At 48.2% G+C, this 20,042-nt stretch overlaps 8 protein-coding genes across 8 annotated transcripts; 4 read left to right on the plus strand and 4 right to left on the minus strand.

Moving 5' to 3' along the window:
• The first annotated feature begins 301 nt into the window (after positions 1-301).
• Positions 302-1,688, plus strand: FOBCDRAFT_213838 (uncharacterized protein). The gene is made up of 4 exons (XM_031172424.3): positions 302-535; positions 585-683; positions 731-1,092; positions 1,138-1,688. The coding sequence occupies exons 1-4, from the start codon at positions 347-349 to the stop codon at positions 1,577-1,579; spliced, it is 1,092 nt and encodes a 363-aa protein (XP_031049209.1). The 5' UTR covers positions 302-346; the 3' UTR covers positions 1,580-1,688.
• Positions 1,689-2,109: 421 nt separating this feature from the next.
• FOBCDRAFT_196187 (amino acid/polyamine transporter I) lies at positions 2,110-3,897 on the plus strand (the record flags this gene model as incomplete). The annotated part of the gene is made up of 5 exons (XM_031172425.2): positions 2,110-2,250; positions 2,298-2,943; positions 2,993-3,012; positions 3,063-3,392; positions 3,439-3,897. The coding sequence occupies 5 exons, from the start codon at positions 2,110-2,112 to the stop codon at positions 3,895-3,897; spliced, it is 1,596 nt and encodes a 531-aa protein (XP_031049210.2).
• Positions 3,898-3,948: 51 nt separating this feature from the next.
• On the minus strand, positions 3,949-4,618 carry FOBCDRAFT_13029 (uncharacterized protein). The gene has a single exon (XM_059607867.1). The coding sequence runs from the start codon at positions 4,594-4,596 to the stop codon at positions 4,000-4,002; it is 597 nt and encodes a 198-aa protein (XP_059466687.1). The 5' UTR covers positions 4,597-4,618; the 3' UTR covers positions 3,949-3,999.
• Positions 4,619-4,733: 115 nt separating this feature from the next.
• On the minus strand, positions 4,734-6,897 carry FOBCDRAFT_213840 (peptidase S8/S53 domain-containing protein). The gene is made up of 5 exons (XM_031172427.3): positions 6,581-6,897; positions 6,126-6,528; positions 5,342-6,076; positions 4,980-5,296; positions 4,734-4,930 (listed from the first exon to the last, which is right to left on the minus strand). The coding sequence occupies exons 1-5, from the start codon at positions 6,791-6,793 to the stop codon at positions 4,802-4,804; spliced, it is 1,797 nt and encodes a 598-aa protein (XP_031049212.3). The 5' UTR covers positions 6,794-6,897; the 3' UTR covers positions 4,734-4,801.
• Positions 6,898-7,526: 629 nt separating this feature from the next.
• On the minus strand, positions 7,527-8,801 carry FOBCDRAFT_315030 (GDSL lipase/esterase). Its single transcript, XM_031172429.3, has 3 exons — positions 8,647-8,801; positions 7,906-8,589; positions 7,527-7,854 (listed from the first exon to the last, which is right to left on the minus strand). The coding sequence occupies exons 1-3, from the start codon at positions 8,763-8,765 to the stop codon at positions 7,695-7,697; spliced, it is 963 nt and encodes a 320-aa protein (XP_031049214.2). The 5' UTR covers positions 8,766-8,801; the 3' UTR covers positions 7,527-7,694.
• Positions 8,802-9,506: 705 nt separating this feature from the next.
• On the plus strand, positions 9,507-11,288 carry FOBCDRAFT_175557 (Aldehyde/histidinol dehydrogenase). The gene is made up of 2 exons (XM_031172430.3): positions 9,507-10,753; positions 10,802-11,288. The coding sequence occupies exons 1-2, from the start codon at positions 9,608-9,610 to the stop codon at positions 11,216-11,218; spliced, it is 1,563 nt and encodes a 520-aa protein (XP_031049215.2). The 5' UTR covers positions 9,507-9,607; the 3' UTR covers positions 11,219-11,288.
• Positions 11,289-11,799: 511 nt separating this feature from the next.
• Positions 11,800-13,943, plus strand: FOBCDRAFT_287608 (uncharacterized protein; the record flags this gene model as incomplete). The annotated part of the gene is made up of 6 exons (XM_054703157.2): positions 11,800-11,826; positions 11,884-12,558; positions 12,610-12,701; positions 12,754-12,938; positions 12,993-13,546; positions 13,599-13,943. 6 exons carry the CDS (start codon positions 11,800-11,802, stop codon positions 13,938-13,940), a joined length of 1,875 nt encoding a protein of 624 aa, XP_054559132.1.
• A 56-nt stretch (positions 13,944-13,999) lies between these two features.
• On the minus strand, positions 14,000-19,397 carry FOBCDRAFT_315033 (uncharacterized protein; the record flags this gene model as incomplete). Its single annotated transcript, XM_059611975.1, has 8 exons — positions 14,000-14,191; positions 14,243-14,551; positions 14,605-15,346; positions 15,402-16,022; positions 16,087-16,464; positions 16,514-18,240; positions 18,293-19,175; positions 19,222-19,397. 8 exons carry the CDS (start codon positions 19,395-19,397, stop codon positions 14,000-14,002), a joined length of 5,028 nt encoding a protein of 1,675 aa, XP_059464042.1.
• Positions 19,398-20,042: the final 645 nt, after the last annotated feature.

Raw genomic sequence — 20,042 nt, forward strand, 5'->3', positions numbered from 1 at the left:
AAGGATGAGATCCTGTGAGCAGGAGAGCGAATGCCAACCAACACTGTTGCGTGTTCTGGAGTTGATCTGTAAGTTTAACATGGCATGTACGAGAGGGACTCGGTGGTTTCTTATCGAGTTCTGATATGCCCGGTTGAGATAAGCTGTCTCCCGAAACGCATGTCTTATACGCAGGGTGGAAAAAACAAGGGAGTGCATGGTCCCAGTCGCATCATTGCGTTAATTAGATATCAGTGACATAAACACTCAGAAGCTTTATCACCCTAATCCACCCCATTCTTCAAGCTTGTGGCTTTGCTTTCATGTGTTTGATCTGTAATTCATCAATTCCTCACAAATCGTCGAAATGCTTTTACCTCGTGAGCATGAGACGCCGTTCAATAAGGCGCCTGTTATTCGGGCGCTGTCGATGATTCTCATGATTGTTACTATGTTCTCGGTGTTTATTCGTGTTCTGACACGAATTGCTACCATGAGGAGATTGCGATGGTCGAGTCTTTTCAAGTCGGATGATATTCTCATCTTTGTGTCGATGGTGAGGAATTAAGCTTTGATCGCTGACGATCTCTGGACTGACATTTTAGATCTTTGTGATTGCACAATCGGCGGTCGTTTATTCACAGGGCGCAAATGGGATGGGAAAGCTAGATGTGTCTTCTGGCCAAATATCGCTGATTCTGAAGGTGAGTTCGACGGCACTTAACTGCGACTGGTCTGACGGCGGTATCAGGACCAACTCGTATCGGACATTCTGTTTTATCTCGCATTGGCTTTCTCGAAGATTTCAGCCACGACGACCGTTGGAAATATGTCACCACTGTCTCACAAACGAATACTGCCGATCCAAATCATCATTGTAGGCTGGGCCGTTTCTGCGATATTTGTACGAGCATTCGCATGCTCGTTACCGTCATCTTGGGACTACATCAACGGTTCATGCGTCGATCTGGTGGCATTCTGGGCATACGTCGATGCTGTCAACATTATCACCGATCTTCTCATCACAGGTGTCACCATCGAAATTCTCGTGCACCTGCAGATGCCAGTTGGCACAAAAGCAATGGTCGTTGGCGTTTTCGGCTCACGCATTCTGTAAGTCATCTACGCCACGCATCCACACAAACTAACATGTCTCAGGATGATCCCTCCCGCCGTGTCTCACATCTACTTCTTCAAACAAGCTCTCGATTCATCCACACCAATCTTCACAATGTGGAAGCCCACCATCATCGTACAAGTGATCCAGTGCGTCGGTATCACCACCACCTGCATACCCTTCTGGTGGCGCTTCCTCAAGAGTCTCGAATCAGGCCAGATGGGTGCCGGCGATATCTTTGGCGCACTCAGCAAAAGCAACAATAGCAAAAGTGGCGGGACGACTAGAGGGACGGGGAACAAGTCTAGGTCTAACCACACGCTGACGTCTGGGTCGCAGGCTTTCGAGCTGACGAGCAGGCAGGGGGATGTGAAAAAGTTTGCGCATATTGTGACGGATCATGGGAAGGGAGGCTCGTGGGATGCGGCGAGGCAGAATAGCCAGGAGGCCCTTGTTGATCCCTCTGCTGGGGTTGTTCAGTGACCACTCGGATCTTAATTGCAGGTACGTACGGTAGGTACCGGTTTTCTCTTTAGCAATGATAATTCATGGATCCTGGTGCCGTTGGGCGGGCCGAACCCTTGTAATAAAGTGGGATGGTTTAATGGTGTGGCGCAATGCATGTCCCTAGCGTACCTGGTGAAGATAACAAGGGTCAGAGTCAAGACCTCAGTCCACTCGTTCGTAGTTTCATCCTACGCGATATGCATGTCTCATGCAAGTTGGGAATACCTCCCCTACTCGGCTGTAGCGCCAACAGGTGGCTCTACTCGCGTTCCACCTGTACCGTTACCACGAGTGATATACCGTCAGGGATAGGATATGCAAGTTCGCCGAAACTGTTTGTCATATCTGACAGGCATGGGGGGTTGTATTTAACTTTTTGCTGCAGACGGAGTTTCTTTTTAAACTTTCCCCAACTCCCCCCGATTTTGAGGGTCATTTATTTTCAGCGCAGACTGCATACTTTGTTTTTGTAATAACGAATCTGACCCATTTTGAGGGCGATCAATATGGCTACTCAGTACGAACTCAACGATATGGCTGCTGCGAAACATCCCCGATCGACAGTTGAAGATGCTTCGGAGTCCAGTGATCAGGATCACATGGACAACGCGCAGTTGGCGAAGCTCGGAAAGAAATCAGTCCTCAAGGTATGCAACAATAATTGACCCTCTTGAACTCAATTGACACAATATAGAGAAACTTTGGAGGCTGGACAATTCTAGGCTTCAGCTGCGCTGTCCTCGTCACCTGGGAGGGAACCCTCATGAACTTCGCTCCCGGTCTCAGCAACGGAGGCAGCGCGGGCCTCATCTACGGTTACATCTTTGTCTGGATAGGAGTTCTCAGCTCCTTCGCCTGTCTCTGCGAACTCGTCTCGATCGCCCCGATGGCTGCTGGCCAGTACCACTGGGTCGCCATGCTTGCGCCTCCACGATACGCGAAATATCTTAGCTACATCACGGGATGGATGAACTTGGCTGGGTGGCAGGGAACGTCTGCTGCTGCGGGTTTCCTTACTGCTACTATGATTCAAGGTCTTGTTATTTTTACGACTCCGTCTTATGAGGCGCATACGTGGCATGGTAGTTTGATGATTTGGGCTTGTGTCCTGGTCGCTATCATTATTAACACTGTCGTCAGCGCTTTGCTTCCGATCTTGGAGGGAATGATCTTGATCTTGCATCTTATCGGCTTCTTTGCTATTCTCATCACTCTTCTTGTCTTTCGCGACAACGACAATGGCACTGAAGTCTTTACCGAATGGCGCAACTCGGGAAATTGGCCTACTCAAGGTCTTTCATGGTTCGTTGGACTGTTGGGCTGTGTATTCTCATTCACTGGTAAGTCTTGATCCCAATATCAATTGCTCATTCAACTAACGCGCACCAGGTGTCGACTGCTCCTTTCACGTAAGGACCACTACTCGCAATCGATGTTTATGTTACTAACCATTTCGCAGATGTGTGAGGAAGTCAGAAACCCTTCTTTGATCGTCCCCCGCTCCATCATGGGCAGTATCACCATCAACGGTCTTCTCGGCTTTGGCATGGTCATCGCCATGCTTTACTCCGCAACCGATATTGACGCTGCCATCGAGACACCAACTGGTTACCCCTTCATGGAGATCTTCTACCAAGCCACTGGATCAAAGGGCGGAACCGCCGGAATGGTGTCACTTATTATCGTCATGACCCTTTCTGCTACCGTTGGTGTCATTGCTTCGACATCACGTATGCTCTGGGCGTTTGCTCGTGATAATGCTCTACCTTTCTCACCTATCCTCTCAAGAGTACGCTCAGTTGCCCCATCTGCAGGAACCAACTAACAAATCACAGGTCGAGAGCCGCACCAACATGCCTGTTTGGTCCATCACGATCACCTGTCTCATCTCCTGCATCATCGGTCTCATCAACCTCGGTTCATCAGTCGTCTACAACGCCATCATTTCAGTCGCCATCTCCGGCCTTTACGCATCATACTTCATGCCTGCGATTCTCCTTCTCTACCGTCGCTGCGATAAGAACTATCAGATCAGGAACATCCATGGCGACGGCCAAATTCTCGAATGGGGTCCTTGGCACCTCAAGGGCATGTTTGGCATCATCAACAACACCTTTGCCTGCATATTTATCAGCATCGTTTGGTTCTTCAGCCTGTGGCCTCCCCAAACCCCCGTCGATGCTAAGAGCATGAACTATGCCTCTCTCATGACTGGCGGCATTGGTATCCTCGCTAGTATTTACTACTTCCTTCGTGCCAACAAGGTTTACGTAGGACCTAAGAAGGAAATTTAAATAGACCCAGTGCGCATGGAGCCTAATAACACCTGCTCCGATTCTATCATCGTCTAATAGCTCTATAGCAAAAGTTTGTCTAGACTGATATTATAACATACATTATTTCCAAGGCATGATCGTCAGTTCGGGCCATAACTTTATCCAACGCTGTACTTTCTTGTGGTATGTCTCTTCTGTCATGATCATCTGATTCGGGCGCACCGTGAGTCTGAACATATCCGAAAATCCCCATGGCGCAAAGATATCCCATTCTCCATCCTCTCTCAGTCGAACGCCGATAAGCGCAGTGTTGGTCCCCCAAGTAGTCATAGATGCCTCACTAGAGCGATGTTGAGGGCACGGTTTGCCAAACTTCTTCTCGTACCAGAGATGCACGCGTGCTTGATTGCGGATCTCAACTTCAGTAGGAATATCCGCAAAGATCTTCTTGCCGGCCTGAATAACAGCATCTTCAGCCTCCCATGATAAATCCGCGTCGTCAAAATAGATTAGGTCGTAGTCGTCAATGCCTAGTTCTGGGTCGCGGTCTGTGACGACGTTCCAGACGGTTTGCGTGAGTGCACCAGCGGCGAGGTACCAATTGGGGAGTTTCATTTCAGCGGCACGCGACAGGACGGTCATGAGTGTCTTGTTGCATTCTATTGCTTGACGAAATCGAGCGATTTGCTCATTGATTGGAAGGAGAGCGGCGTCCATTTTGTTTGTAGAGTTGAGGTTTAACGGTCTGGGAAGGATGAAAAGTTCACGCTTGATCGCGGCTCAAGGTGAGACCACTGCACGTGACATGCATCATCTTGTATCGCGTTTAGGCAGCAAATCGAGATGGCCATAAATGATGAGAAAAAGATCACAAGCTCTGATTATAACATCTATATCTAATGCAATTTATACTATTCTAAGCTCATGGGAGGCTGACTAGCAAGTCTCGAAGCTTGGGAAACTTGGGTGAACCCATTCCCGATACCGGATCCCATCCCTTGGCCGCCTTGAACCCTGCCGTGCCGCAACCAGGATTAGAACCTTCAGTGATCTGACAATGTTAGATATTTTCTCATTTGTTTGGGATCTTGTCGACTTACATCAGTGAAAACTTCAGGATGCTGATACAGAATCTGGTTCAAGAAGCCAATTGGCTTCTTTCCCGCCAGCAATCGCTCATCATTGATTCTGTTAATCATAGCAGCAAACATGGGAGTAGCAGCGCTGGTTCCTCCACTGATAGTGGTCTTGCCATCCTGGACGATGGTGACATTTGCTCCCAGAAGCGCGACATCAGGAATAGCGCGTCCCGAAATGTTGTATGTTCCCTTGGGGTAGTGAGGGCTGTTAGCGGCGAGATAGCTAGCGACAGCTTTGCGCTGGTAAGCTGGCTGTGCATTCATATTACTGAAACCGCCTATAATATGTCAGTAAGAGCTATTGATCTGAGGGGGATACTCACCTCCCGAGTAAAAGTTGTGCTTGGGATCATAAACAGCAACTTCGTTGGTTCTGCTGCCCGTAAAGTTGACCTGTGTCGCTCCAACTGCTGTAACATATGGACAAGATCCAGGGAAAAGAGAGTTGAAAGCTTCCTTCTTCTTATCGTAAGGGTTCACGGTACACTGCGTAGCGCCTTGGACACCACGATCTCCAGAAGCCACAAGAACACTGACACCACTGAGAGCCAACTTCATCCACTCGTGACACTGGCGCTGGATGTAACGACGAGGTAGAGTTTGCTCATCAATCGCGAAAGAGATTGAAACGACGTTTGTAACCTGGTACTTGCCGCACATAGCAGGGCCTTGGAAGCCACCAAAGACAGGGAATGTAGGATCAAGATCAGGATCATCACCTCCATCATACTTGCAGTAGCTTGCGTCAACAGCGTCGAGAAAGTCATTTGCAATACCTCCTTTGTTGCTATAGGGGGTCTGGAACATGGTAACGGTCTGGGGGTAAACGATTGGATACGACATTTCGATGTCGAGTAACTCTTCGCCTTCAACGGGCTCACCTTCTGCCACAGCACCATTGATGCTCTTGACTTTGGGTTTTGTTCCCTTGGGGATGAAAGGAGCGTGTTTTGCCCAGAATTGGTTGAGATCAGCTGGCTGATACGGGTCACCATATCCAAATAGACCCATGGAGTTATTCTTTGCTGCCTTGGTTCCAAGAGGAACGCCGTAGAGCTCTGATGTCGCCAGTTAGTAGGAAGCGGCCACTTCTTGCATTTGACTTACTTCGGATACAAGCTGGAGTCCAGCTTTCGCTACAGTTGCGCAGATCATCTGCTACTGGGAGCTTGTATGGCGGTGGCAGGGTATCGATGACGGGTTTAACTGCATGGCTGCGCTTGGTCTTGCCAGTCTTCTGAGATGGGGCCAAAGCAATGAACTCAACATCGTCTTCAATTGCAGATGGAACTGCGTGGTCGGTAGGTTCGAGGCGAAGTTCACCAGTCGCATCGTTGTGCATAATATGAACGCCAGCTCCGAGCATCTTCCCAAGCTGCTTGACTGGAGCTGAGAACTCTAAGACAGCAGCTGCCTTCTTAAGATGCACAGAGGATAAGTCGATACCTGCATCCTCAAGCCAGCGCAGAACCTTTCGCTGTGAACCCTCGCTGGGTTTAAAGAAGTCTTGCTATAAGTTTGTCAAAACGGGCAACTCTGGAGCAGATTGAAGAAGAACGTACGACTTCCCTGAGCTCAAGATAGTGCCCAAACTTCTCTGAACTAGGATCCGAGATATCCATCAACAAAGCTTCAGCTTCAGCAAGCTTAGGCTGATGGAACGCGACAGCAGCGCGAACCACTTCGTCTCCAGACACGGCTTTCCATTGCGATTGAGGAAGGGCCCTGACGATCTGCGCGCTCAGAAGCGCGACAAATGCCGAGTAACAGTGCATTGTGATATGAACTCGCAGCAACGCGCTGATTTCATGAAGAATGTCCAGATACAGACTTCTGTATGTCGAGAAGTCTTGGCAGGTCAAGAATCACGAAAGTAAAGGGGAAACATTTTGTAGTTCGATGAAATCGGCTAGAACGGTCGGGCCCAGTTCCTGGTTTCAAAACCTCGTATTTGAGCCGGAACTAATTTTAGATGGTTCTCATGATCGTAAAAAGCATAGCGTTGATGATAACAGACTAGTTAACCTATAGTGTCCGCAAATGGAAAGATCAGTTAACTTTTATTTGCTAATGCTTCGTATTTCTTCTTGATCTTCCATTAATGTCAATGCGTCAGTGTCGTTCAGACCGGAACCACCGCAACAAAGACCGGTCGGTCAAATACGGCTGTTCTATCAGTTCTAGGAGTCGAGTTGCATTCGGGAATAAATCCATTGAGCTTTGTTATTACCATCCAAGGGGAAATTCCTCTTAAACGCAACTTTAGATATGAGGACATAGTCTGAGTTGCTAAACATGCCGGTCTTGAATGAGCCAAGGAAAAGGCTTGAGAGCATTCAGTGAGCGCAAACAGAAGCTTCAAACCACAGGTCCAGAGCCGATCTGGCGAGCATTCCCTGCAATGGGGCCTGGGAACTGGCCTCGCGAACCTTTTCTGGGCTTCGCATGTCGATCTGCAGAGGTTAGTGTAATATACCTTCGCTCGGCCCTTTCTATGCCGAGACTTTCAGAATGCTTCTGTAATGCCCCCAACAGACAAGGTTATACGCGGGGAAGCTGGTCTTTATTTTAGCCTAATATGCGGATATAGTATATGCATTGTATATGCTATGTCAATAATCCATTTGCCACATGTCGTTCAAAGAACTTCTAGTCAATTAGCTGTTCTGAGTCCAATCAAGGCCGGGTAATGGTTTGACCAGCAGCCAACTGTTCGGCGATCTTCTTAGCCAAGATTTGGTGAAATCCTTGTGTTGGATGAGCGCCGTCGATATACATGTACTCCAACGCATTGTATTCACAATTTTCAGACTTGAAATCTGGCGTAATCGTACCACTATTATTTATTAGTCTAGACCATGGCAGGAAGTTTAGGAGGCTGCTTTACCTCTTGTAATCTGCACAAAATCCTGTACTCTTGTACACCGCGGTCTCGGGAAATTGAGTCGGATCTTCCGTGACAGCAGTGATCAATGGGACAATGTCAAACAAGAAAAAGGTGCTGTGAGGCAACTTGCGGTCGAGCTGTTTCAAGAGTTTGTGAAGCTGCTTGTTCCAATTTTCAGATGCTGCCTTGAGAGTTGGTGCAATGGGCTTTGGGACGTTATTCGGGAAAAGAGACTGCGGCGGTGTCGAGATGAACAGAAACTGGCGAGCACCGTGGCCGTGGAGGACAGTTGTAAGGTCACTTAGGCGCTCCATTATCTTGATGACCGTCTCATCCTGGTCAGCGTCATTGATGGTGCGGTATATATCGTTGATGCCGATAAATACTGTATACAGCGTACGCTTTGGTGGAAAGAAGCTTGGCTGTTGTTGTTGTAAATATGCGTCAAATCTATTGACCTGGGTGACTACGTCACTTGGCCCAGTCTTGACAATATTGACATCAGTAACAGCACCACCAACAGCCATATTATATAGCAATACGGATGACTGATTATACTGTGTAGTCAAGTACATTGGCCACATTCTGCCATTGGAGCTTGTTTTGCCGGTATTTCCGAATGGGTTGGAGACTGAAGGCTGAGCTCCAGAGGTATTGAATCGAGTGTCCGTCCATGAATCACCGCTAATTGCATAGTCAGACTTATAACAACTAGAAGTAGCGGACTGTCAATAAACTTACAAAGACACAATTTTGTTAATCTTAGAAAAGTCAAACTTCTGAGAATGTTTATCCAATGAGGGCGCTGCCGCGATAGTATGCAGCGTACTCGCAAGGGAGACCAAACCGAGAAGCTTCATTTTGGAGGCAGAATTGACAACAATGAGACCAAAGACAGTGCCTAGATGTCTGGAGAGTTTAGAACAAACCTGGGGTCTTGCAGGACTTAAAATAGGAAGCCATTTCTTGAATCTCGGTGGTCAATCCCCCGAAGACCAGATTGGCATATTTCCAGAATGCGGAACATTTTGGGGGTGAATGGTGCTAACCCTATATGCCGGCTGTGGGCATAGTTAAGATGAATACTAATCAATCAGGTACCATGCGTGTGGGTTTGTCTATGATAAGGATATTTACATCGAAGCCCAGTGGCTAAAAGTTTATATTCGCCTTACAGCAATATACAACGGACAGCACAAGGACCAACAGTTCAAAGCCTCTGGGACACTCCCGGCTACCAAATAAGGTGCCCTGAGTCCCTGACTAAGGCAAAACGTTAGTGGGAAGCTTAGTTGGAGTAGGTGGAGTCTAGCGGGGAGCAATGCCGGGCCAAAGGAATCAACTGTGACGACAGCTATCTCAACTCAGTCGGAGGCTGAACTCAGCGTCATGATATCTAGTCTCCAAAATACACGGAGATTAGATAAAGACCATCTTGGAGATCCACGAAAACCAACGGTGACACGAGCATAAATGTCTCTGATAACTCACTCCGATAGGCTCCAACGATATCGGTTATCGGCCCCGCCAACACTGATAAGCCGTCACAAGACACTCTCCGTGGTAGAGTGCGGGGTAACTGTCGGTCTGTCCCGAACGGAGGCGACCGCTCTTTGCTCCTATATCGGGAAGGTCTCCGCCTCATTATATCATTCTATCCCTTCTTTGTTTCTTCCATCTATCAACAACATCCATCTCAAAAATGCCTTCAACATCAATCTACCAGTCTGTTATTTATCCCGGCAACCACGAAAAGTTGGACAAGCCTAAGGATACGCAGAATTTCATTGACAACAAACTCGTCTCTTCGAAGACGTCGTCATGGATCGAAGTTCATGATCCTGCAACAAACAATGTCATCACGCGTGTCCCTGAGAGTACTGACGATGAACTCCAAGAAGCAGTGAAATCAGCTAAGGCTGCGTTTCCGGGATGGAAGAGGACGAGCATTATTAAGCGTCAGCAAATAATGTTCAAGCTGACGCACTTGATCCGGGAGCATATGGATAATCTTGCGACAAGCATCGTCACGGAGCAAGGAAAAACTTTTGCTGATGCCAAGGGCGATGTTCTTCGTGGACTGCAAGTTTGTGAGACAGCTTGCGGAATCACTACTCAGCTCGGCGGGGAAGTCCTCGAGGTTGCCAAGGACATGGAAACACGCTCCTACCGAAACCCATTAGGTGTTGTAGCAGCCATCTGCCCCTTCAACTTTCCAGCCATGATTCCATTGTGGTCTCTTCCTGTAGCGACCGTCACCGGAAACTGCATAATTGTCAAGCCCTCGGAACGTGATCCGGGTGCGGCTATGATGATCGCAGAGCTTTGCCGAGAAGCCGGCTTTCCACCAGGTGTCGTCAACGTTGTCCATGGATCAAAGGACACCGTGAACTTCCTTCTTGACGAGCCCGAGATTCAAGCTATTTCCTTCGTGGGATCCAACAAGGCTGGAGAGTATATCTACCAACGAGGATCAGCAAACGGAAAACGCGTGCAAGCAAACCTCGGAGCAAAGAACCATGCACTTCTGAGCCCAGACGCCAACAAGGATCACGCCCTTGATTCAATTGCTGGAGCTGCTTTTGGTGCCGCTGGACAGCGATGCATGGCGTTGAGTGTTTTGGTCACTCTTGGAGACGCGAAGCAATGGTTGCCAGACCTTGTCGCGAAGGCGAAGAACCATATCGCTGGCAGCGGCTTTGACTCAAAGTCGGATTTTGGACCTTTGATCACTCCTCAGAGTCGCGATCGCTGCAATGCCCTCATTACAAGCGCCGAGAAGGACGGTGCGAAGATTCTTCTTGATGGTCGAGGATACAAGCCTGAGGGTTTTCCTAATGGCAACTGGGTGAGTTTACCGTGATTCACATACGATCGAGTCACTAACATAGTTCAGGTCGGCCCTACAGTCATCTCCGGCGTCCGTCCTGACATGGAATGCTACAAGGAAGAAATCTTCGGCCCTGTCCTCCTCTGCATGGAAGAAGAAACCCTCAAAGACGGCATCGATCTCATCAACTCCAACGCCTGGGGTAACGGAGCAGTCATCTTCACAAACTCTGGAGCCAAGGCATCTCTCTTCCAACAAGAAATCGACGCTGGGCAAGTTGGCATTAACGTGCCGATCCCTGTTCCTCTCCCCATGTTTTCTTTCACAGGAAACAAGCGCAGTGTGGCTGGAACTGGTCTTGCCAACTTTTATGGAAAGGACGGATTGAGGTTTTATACCCAGTGGAAGACTGTTACTTCGCTTTGGAGGGCAGATGAGGCGAGCACAGGAGAGAAGTTGACGAGCATGCCTACCAACTCTTAGATGTATGTTTCGGTGGTTTATCTAGGCAAACAGTGCTTATCTAGACTTCAATCAAATATTTCCCAAGAAACTCATAGATACTCTGTGACGCGCAGATTCGGAGTCAGCAGCGAATACTGGGGGGCCTGGAGAGCTGAAAATACCCCTGTCCGTGGCTGCATACTCATTGCAAAGCATTGGCTCAGAGCATCCGTCACTGCAGGGATTAATCGAGGCCATCCTGTCAGCAAGCACAATCCCCTCAATGCCTTTCTTCTACTTCCTTTCACAACCATCAGGTTATTGAACCCGGCTGATCAAATGTTCTACTTCGCTTCTCTCACGCCAGTACTATGGTTAGAAATCACCCTCAGGATCCCTTCCAGCGTCGGAATCTTGTTGATAGAATCTCATCTTCTTACGCAATTCAATCGCAGCTTATCGGCGCCATACATGGACGCATAAGTCCAAGAACCGAAAAGCCAGCCACGCTATTAGTCTTGTCGTTCAGGTTTCTACCTCACAGGAGAAATGTCCGGATAAAATCAGTAAACATCAGTGTTGAATTCTACGGAGATGATAGCTGTCCCACTATCTCCTCAATGGCGCCTGACGGCAAGGTCGATGCTGTAAGTTAGCCCCCGGCATGACCCCGTATCCTGTGCTGAAGGTCTTACTATCCAAAGGTCAAGAATACCATTGAAGAGACCACGGTGAATGCCAACGCTGGGATTGGCATTGGTGATGGCCTGGGCCTGGAATTTGGGAGAAATGTCTTGGTAGAGAGAACTTCAAGTGTTGTCCTCACTGGCTACAAATCCCTGAAAGCAAATGCCGTAGGCCTACCAAACGTCGTGAACTGGACCATTATGGAAGACCCGATTATCAAAGCAGGTGTTCCGCCGTATCTGCAAACAGCCATTTTACTTTTACGAAGGACAGATGAGGTTTTCAAGGCCAACGTCAATGTCAAAGCTGACATTTCCGGGTTCTCATTCCGAAATTTACAAGATGGTTTGCTCGAGAGTGAAGATGACCCTGTGATCTTCGATCCTGGTGCATATCCTCTGATACCTAACGAGCTAGTTGGCCTGGACTTGCATGACCTCGGATCGATTGATCTCTTCCAGCTTTACAAAGTGCGGAACGTTATCGACAACGATGACATTCCGCACCGTGGAACTATTGGTCAGACAGTCAGAGACCTTTTCCAAAAGGATAAAGCAGTGGACGACAAAAGCGAATCATGGTTTATTGATCTCTGGGACAGCAATACCGCTGGTGATGCACGGAACGTATTGCCCAAGTCATTGGATCGAGGCGAGTTGGCAAAGTACTTTTCCTGGATATCGGAGACACCTGTATGACATTGGTCTGTTCTGATATTAGAACTTCAGTACTGATTATATCAGAATAATGATGCCCCAGCACCAATCGCACAAGCGGATCGAGAGGGACAACAGGCCCAGCAACAGCCGAGACATACTCATTTCTGCAACTTGATGTTTGTCCTCTACACTTATGACTTGGCCCCCAGTACTGACTTGACAATTTAGTGCAAGGCAGTCAAGTGAGAATGAACTCACAACTTTCAACAAGTTGGAAAGCCTCCTCAACGAGCCTCCTGTCGTACTACTGTCTGAATTCTTCGACCTCCCGGACGACTTCGAAATCTCTCGACGCCATGACCGTGGAGGTTGTCAAGTGTTCAATAGTAAAGACGGCAACAAAGCTTTCAAACGTGAGCAAGCTTCTTAAGCATCATATCGAGAACTATCGCTGATTTAAGGCCCAGTATACATCATCCAGACGCCATTCTACAGTACAGGCTTCTGGTCATTACTTCTCTATTCCATGATCGATAGCAATGTTGCAGGAGCCTCCAGCAAATTATCTGGTGTCATTCAAGCTGATGCTGGCGTTGATCTAAAAAGGATCTTCTGCGATGTGCGTGACCTTGTTGCCAGGCATGGCCACCATCGAACTCTGTTGCCGGTACAGCTATTTAAGTATCACTACGAAGCTACTTTGTCTGCTTTTAACTCTATTCAGACAGACGTTGGAATGGTAGATGAGGAGCTCCTGAGGCAGTTCGAAGAAGAGGGCAAGCTAGATGATGCAAGTAAGCTATACCGGAGATTGAGCATGACATTGCACAAGTGTAGCATGAACCTTGCTGAACTTGGTCGACGACGAAGATTTGAGGAGGAGCTTGGTAGCCGACTGCTGCAGGATTTGCAGAACGATAGTAAGCTGAGAGTCGTGGTGGAGATATACTCTAGAATGTCTCAGAGTCGGGACTCGGACATTGAGAGTCTGCCTGGAAAGATTGAGAGTCAACGAAATGTTGTAAGTGTCACCGTCAATGCTCTTGAGTCCAGTGACTGATGCACAGTGGCAGCTATACAATTTGATCACGCAGCACGATAGCTATCTACAAGCTAGGCTAGCTAGAGAATCACTCCGAGACTCCAAGGCGATGAAAACGCTGTCTATCTTGACGATTCTTTTCCTACCTGGAGCTTTCATCGCTACTATCTTCTCCACCAACATGTTCGACTTCAAATCCAAGAACCAGCAAGTGAGGATTTATTTTGCGATTGTTATCCCTCTCACCGCCATTCTGATGATCTGCTGGGTACTTTGGTTGAAGAATACACCTGAAAGGGCCGATGAAGAATCTGTACGTGGATATAGGCCAGTCTTAGCTATGAACTGGCCTAAGGAGAGAAAGGAAGACTGATGGGTAGATACAAGATATACTGGGAACAATGTTATTGAAAGAACCCTCCTAGGCACATACTAGTATCCCGCTCTTGGTGTGACTGTCCAACTCTGCGCTTCAAATACCAAGTCTCCAGTCTTACGCAAAGCCTCCAGATCTATGTATATTCTCACACCAACCTGGCCTGACTCTAAACCATGAACGCGGAATAAGATGTACACCTTCCGACGTTGCGTAGCAGTAGTCACGCTCTCACCAAAAGACTGCATCTGTAACCCTGTTAGTAGGCATATCTGGATACGAGGGACTGAAGACATTACCCGTGCGTACTGATGTTTACTCATATAAAATGGCGTATCGAGACGACCCGATGTTGTGGTTTTGACTTCGATGTAGTACTCCGGTCGCTCTTTTCTCCAACTCTCCTCGAGATACCCTTTTTCGATCAGATAGCTGGTAAATGTTCCTGTCACGTCATCAAAGAACAGGTCCCCTTGCTCTGTCCCGTACCAACTACCAAGAGAGTTGTAGTCAGGGTGTATGCTGGCATGGTGTCTGACAGTACTTTGCCAGTTATCTCGAGACCATCCGGGGAGGGCATTTGGAATGGTGGAAAGTAGCTCAAAGACCTAGGATTGATGTTTAGAAACAAAACATGATTTCGCAAGACCAGAAAACTTACGTATAACTCCCCAGCGGCACCTACCATTCGCTGCCACTCTGTCTGGTCTCCGACATAGAATCTAAACAGTCCGGAACGAGCTGTACTCTCTGCAAGACTTTGTGAAATAGCAGTCATATCGAAGACTGAATTCTTGTGTGGAAACGTCGAGATGCGCGCGACATTGACAGCCTGAATAAGCAAGGCCTGGTACGGAGTAGTGGCGTCACGGATTACCTGAGCAGCGCTTACAGCAGGGACAGGGGATCTGATAACTGCGTGGGCCGGTGATGGAGAAGGAGAGGGAGCCGCGTTGTCTCGTCGCCTCTCTGGTGTACGGGGGGGCTCTGGTGCATGGTTTGACAATGCACCAGCCTCGGATATCCCATAATGCTGAAGGATACGTCCAACGTTGGAGAGCTTAGCGCGAATGACACTGGCGACAATCATCACAACTTCAGAATTGACATCACGTACTGGACAATCTAGGAGCTGAGCGGCGAGGAGCCTCGGAAATTCAGTAGCCATGCAGAAATCGCGGTCTTCGTCGTCTTGCGGAATGTAGAACTGCCATTTGGAGAATAGAGCCAATTGGAAGTGCATCCCACTCCTCGCCAGCGGTGCTGTAATAGTCTTGAATTCATGATACCAAGTGATGCTAGACTGGATCTCTGGATGACGGAAGACCTTTACCTTTCGTATCGTGTTTGGTAGGGTGTAGCTGCGTATCGTGGGTTGGCCATCGCTGAAGTGCGCAGCGATCCTATCCGGTCTCATTAGCTTGTAAAAGGGTTGATTGGGTAAGTTGTTTGACAAACATGGCAAATGCTGCAGCTTTACCAGAAATATCCTCGGCGAGAGCGCTATCCTCGACGCCTTGAGATTCGTCAACAGACGTCTTTTCTGTTACTGACTTTGAGAGGTAGCGTCCAGTCAAGCGCAACCACGCAATAACAGGCTCAAGACGATGCACTTCCTCAACGGAAAAGTCGAGAAAGTTGACCTTATCCTGCAATGCGGCCGCGTATACAGGTCGGTCATTTATACAGAAATCTCCCAACACGGACATGGGCTGAACCTCTCCGGACAGCAGCTTTACCGGAAAGACGCGGCAAATCCTTATCTTATCCGCAAAGACACTTGATGATCCTTTGTTTGCAGTCAGGCTATCGAGCAGTGACCAAAAGAGTTTCTTGATTTCTGGAATAGGTTGGACAGTGTTTTCGACATTCAAGAGACGCTGATAGATGAGAGAAGCACTCATCTTGGGAACATCGAGAAAGGATACGAAAAGTAGTGAAAGATCTGGGTAAAGAGGTTCCAGGCTGATTTCATCCTGGTTGGCACCTTCGCTAGACCATATACACTCTGAGACTTTGTACCACTTCTTGGTCGCTTGATGAGGTAAATAAATAAGAGAGGAATCTCGAAAGGCTCGCCTACAACTTCGTCAGTTACATCTGTCGTGGAAGAAGCAGGTCAGATTTCCTGCTCGGCCCTTACTTGACGATAAGCGTGTTGCTCTCGTTGAGGTTCTCTGTCTGCTGTTGAAGGATCCTATACAGCTTTTTAACCACCACTGAGTAGTCATTTGTTTGATCCAAGGAACGAGATAAGTGACCGAGCTCACTGACTACGTCGTGTTGGGTTATGTCTCGAATCGTAAGAGTTTGACGGAAGAAACTTTCCAACTTTCCGCTATCTCCAGGCTCCATTCTTTCCATCACAGGAGACCATAAGGATCGAAGAGGATTGTAGAAACTAATGCCATCAGGCGCAGTCCACAGGCATGCCAGCCTGTTAACCCAGCGAGCAGTTGTCTTTACGTCTGAGGATCCTAGCGGTGTGCAGAGGATGCATTTGTTGTCAACAAAGAAATTTCTGCTGTGGTTAGTCTGCGTCCTTGGCGAGAACGGGAGCGGTAACTTACGTGATCTGGGTTTGTACCGCGATAGGAGCACTCGAGGATCCAACAGGAACCTCAGATTCAAGCTTGAGATACAAGTCAGTTACAGCTTGTGAAATATCGCTTGTCATCTCGGTAACAGTCTTAGAGATAGAGCCGAGCATCGCCAGAGTAAACTTGGTGTCATCTTCCGTCCCAATCCCACAATGGTCTGCAAAGGCTAGCCACGCAGGAATGTCATCGTCTTTCATCGGCTCATCAAGCTTGAGGAACGGCATGCTCTCCACTGATGCAAAGCAATCCTTACACCTATCTAACAGTTTCGGCAACGGAAGTAAGGTCTCCTCTAAAGGATGTCTCACAGCATCGGTGCAGAGAAACTCCATTCTTCGCATAAGAGCAGATCCCTTCTTATCATCAATCCACTGCTTCTTAACTTCTGGTTTTTGAAAGTTTAGCATGAGTCTATGAAGCGTAAGCCCTGGCCAAGCTCTGGCGAGATATTGATACTCTTGTGAGTAAGTCTTGTCGGCTTCTGCAGGCGGATCTCGTACAGAGAACAGTTGGATCTTTTCTTCGCAGTAGATAATGTGATATAGCCATTGGGTCCATGATTTCTCATTACCAGCTGATGGGCTTGGTGGATCTTCAAGATAGGCCGGGTGCAGGAGAGATACATCTGGTGGCTCAAGTCCTTCTGGGAATGGAGGATTGAGAATTTTCCCTGGGGCCACTGCTCCGTCGCCAGGGAGGTAGACATATTCTTGTTTTGGATGCTTGATGCGTAGCTTCTGGTCAAAGACAACCATGATTTCTTGCTCGTCCTTGTTGATGAAGTCCTTCGGCTCAATCCTGTAGAGGAAAATAAGATGGTTTCTTGACTTGGCCACGTCGAGCTTAGCCACCTCGGCAGGATCCTTATACATGCTTAAAATCTTTTCTCGGACTTGCTGAACAGCAAGACTCTTCGGGCCAAAGACCTCATAAAGCTTCCGACAATCCGGACTCGCTGCGGCAGTTGGTAGAAGCATTGGGAAATCCAGATCTCTGGGGATGGGAATGCCTTCGATCAGATTGTCGTAGAAGTCGCATTTCTTTCCGTTAATAGTGGCCTGTTTCATATCCCCCGAGACAAGGGGAATAAGATGCATGCCGCGAATTGCAGTCTTCCAATCGTTCTGTGTGTCATTCCAAAGCTTCAGAATGAGACGGGCCAGTCTAGAATGCCAATCTTCGTCTCGATCCTCAAAGCTTCTTGTCCTCCAATCACCAGTCCTTGTGAAAGCTTCCAACCTCGATATAATCGCCCAGTTCGGCATGTAAGTCAATCCATACTGACTGAGAATATCGAGATCTTGTGGTTCATATCCCGAAGACAGATACATCTCTTGCTCTAGATCAGGCAAAAGCGGTGCTCCATACTGGTCTAATTGATCTGCAGAAAGGCGCTTGAGAGAGGTTGCTTTTGAGAGATTGCCAAACTTCTGGCTTCTTGGACGCAAAAGTGGTATGGTGGAGATTTTCAATCGTAGGGCATTATTGAATCCGAGCCAGAATGGATCTATACCGTTTCGATTGATCTGGGGAAGGAAACGCATCCATTTGTGTTCTGTGCCAGGCTTCTTACAGAGGTCTTGGACTGCCGTTACGACTGCATCCTCAACTGCCTGCCTGATACGAACGTTTCTTTCTGAGACAGTAACAAGCTTTTGTCTCGTGGCATTGGCAACGAAGTCAGAGTGAATAAGAAACTAGGCAGATTGATTAGCTGGGTATCCGAACCTTACGAACGAATATACTGACGCTCAACCCGGTCTCAGAAACCGGCATGAAGGCAAATACTTTCTGGATCTCGATAATTGGCTCGCCTTTCTCATCAACAGGAAACGCCAGTACGACTTCTGCATTGGAACTATTGGCTGAAGGATCTGGAGCAGGTCTTCGGTTCGGGTTGGCAGGCAAACCTGTTGCCGTTGATTTGTAGACGAGATAGCGATTCCATGTCGTGAGCTGACTCGGACCGAGCTTCTTTTTCGTTGTAATTCGAGTCCCAGAACCGAATAAGTCTCTGTCGAGGAGTACATCTTTCGAGCGCTGAACTTTGTTGTCCTTACCCAGTACCGTAATCTTCAGTGACCGCAGGTTTCTCATGAAGAGCAGCACACTCTCTGGTGTATCCCAGAGCTGGTTGATGAAGTTACTCCGTAGGTTGTCCCTATTCTGATCCCTCAGAAACAGGATGATTCTTGTCCGGTTCCCGAACAGGCCACCATAAGCTTCATGTTCCCTCACATAGTCCGGAAGAACAGGTAGTTCGGTCCAGTGAGGTCTAACCATCCCGACGCCTGAATCTCCGTCCTCGTGCTGGATATAGAACGAGAAAGGGCCAGATTCTATTTGCACCTTGGACGCAATGGTGAAAACAGACTTGAAACCAACGTCTGGCTGTCCGATGTAGCCTGACGTGCCAGCCTTGGTTGACTTTCCGAAATCGCAAAGGGCTTTGATGTTGCTCTCTGTGAATCCGTCTTCGTTGCTGCCGATCACTACCATATCTTGAGTAACGATGAACTGGGCCCCAGGATTCGCGCATGCGGCCTTTGCGCGGGTGTATTGGTTGTCGTCCGCATTCTGAAGCAGTTCAAACGCAACATTGATGTTCCCCGCAGCTAACTTCCGTATAAGCCTGGCGAGAGTTTAGATAGAGAAATTCCTTAGACGTGACGACTTACTCTGTAGCGGCGGCATGAGATTTAGAATTGCTCTTCAGAGCTTCCTCTACAACCCGTCGTACATCAGGTGGCATCGCATCCAGCTTTGCCGCCTCGATGTAGCCATGGCCCACAGCTATCTTCTCTATAAGCTGTTGCGCTTCGTCACTGGCCTGGGCCCCAAAAATGACGCTCATTGTGATTTCATGCGTTTACCAAGTTATACTCAAGATGAAATGGTGGGAGACAGTGAAGGCTGTAGAGTGCGGGAACTAAGATTTAGTTAGGTGGTTCAAGCCTCGGCGCATGCTTATCCCAATCAGGCCATCTCCCGTCTCCCTTGACACTTTATAGCCTGGGGCATGGTGAACTGACGGCCGTTGTGATAGCCCATCAAGGCGCATTAGTGTATTATTCCAGATAGGTTAGTGTAAAGCAGGGATGTTTTCAGCTCCCGTTCAATTCCCAGGGTCTGTAACAGCCACTTTCTGCAGGAGTCTGCTCTAGTTTCTGGGTGAGGAGTTTACACTGGCTCAATTTAAGGATCGGCAGTCCCGCTTGTGCCGTTGAGCGCGTAGCGGTCTCATTTTATTGGTGCTGGTTCCGTGGGTGATTCGTCGTTATCGGGTGTTGAATTGGTGGCTGATTAGCTTCGGGTCTTGTAAATGTACCGTCGATGGGATTAAAGATTCTCCACTTGCCGATTCGGCTTTCAAGCAGCAAAACGAGCACTCGCCATGGGGGCTAACTCGTTCCAATAGTTTCAGGCTAATCCCGTGCAAGAGTGGCAGGTATAGGTCCAGACTTCTCCAATAGTCCGCATCTATGATAGTGCTTCATTT

This window comes from Fusarium oxysporum, chromosome II (assembly GCF_013085055.1).
Source record: "Fusarium oxysporum Fo47 chromosome II, complete sequence".
Classification (NCBI taxonomy): Eukaryota; Fungi; Ascomycota; class Sordariomycetes; order Hypocreales; family Nectriaceae; genus Fusarium; species Fusarium oxysporum.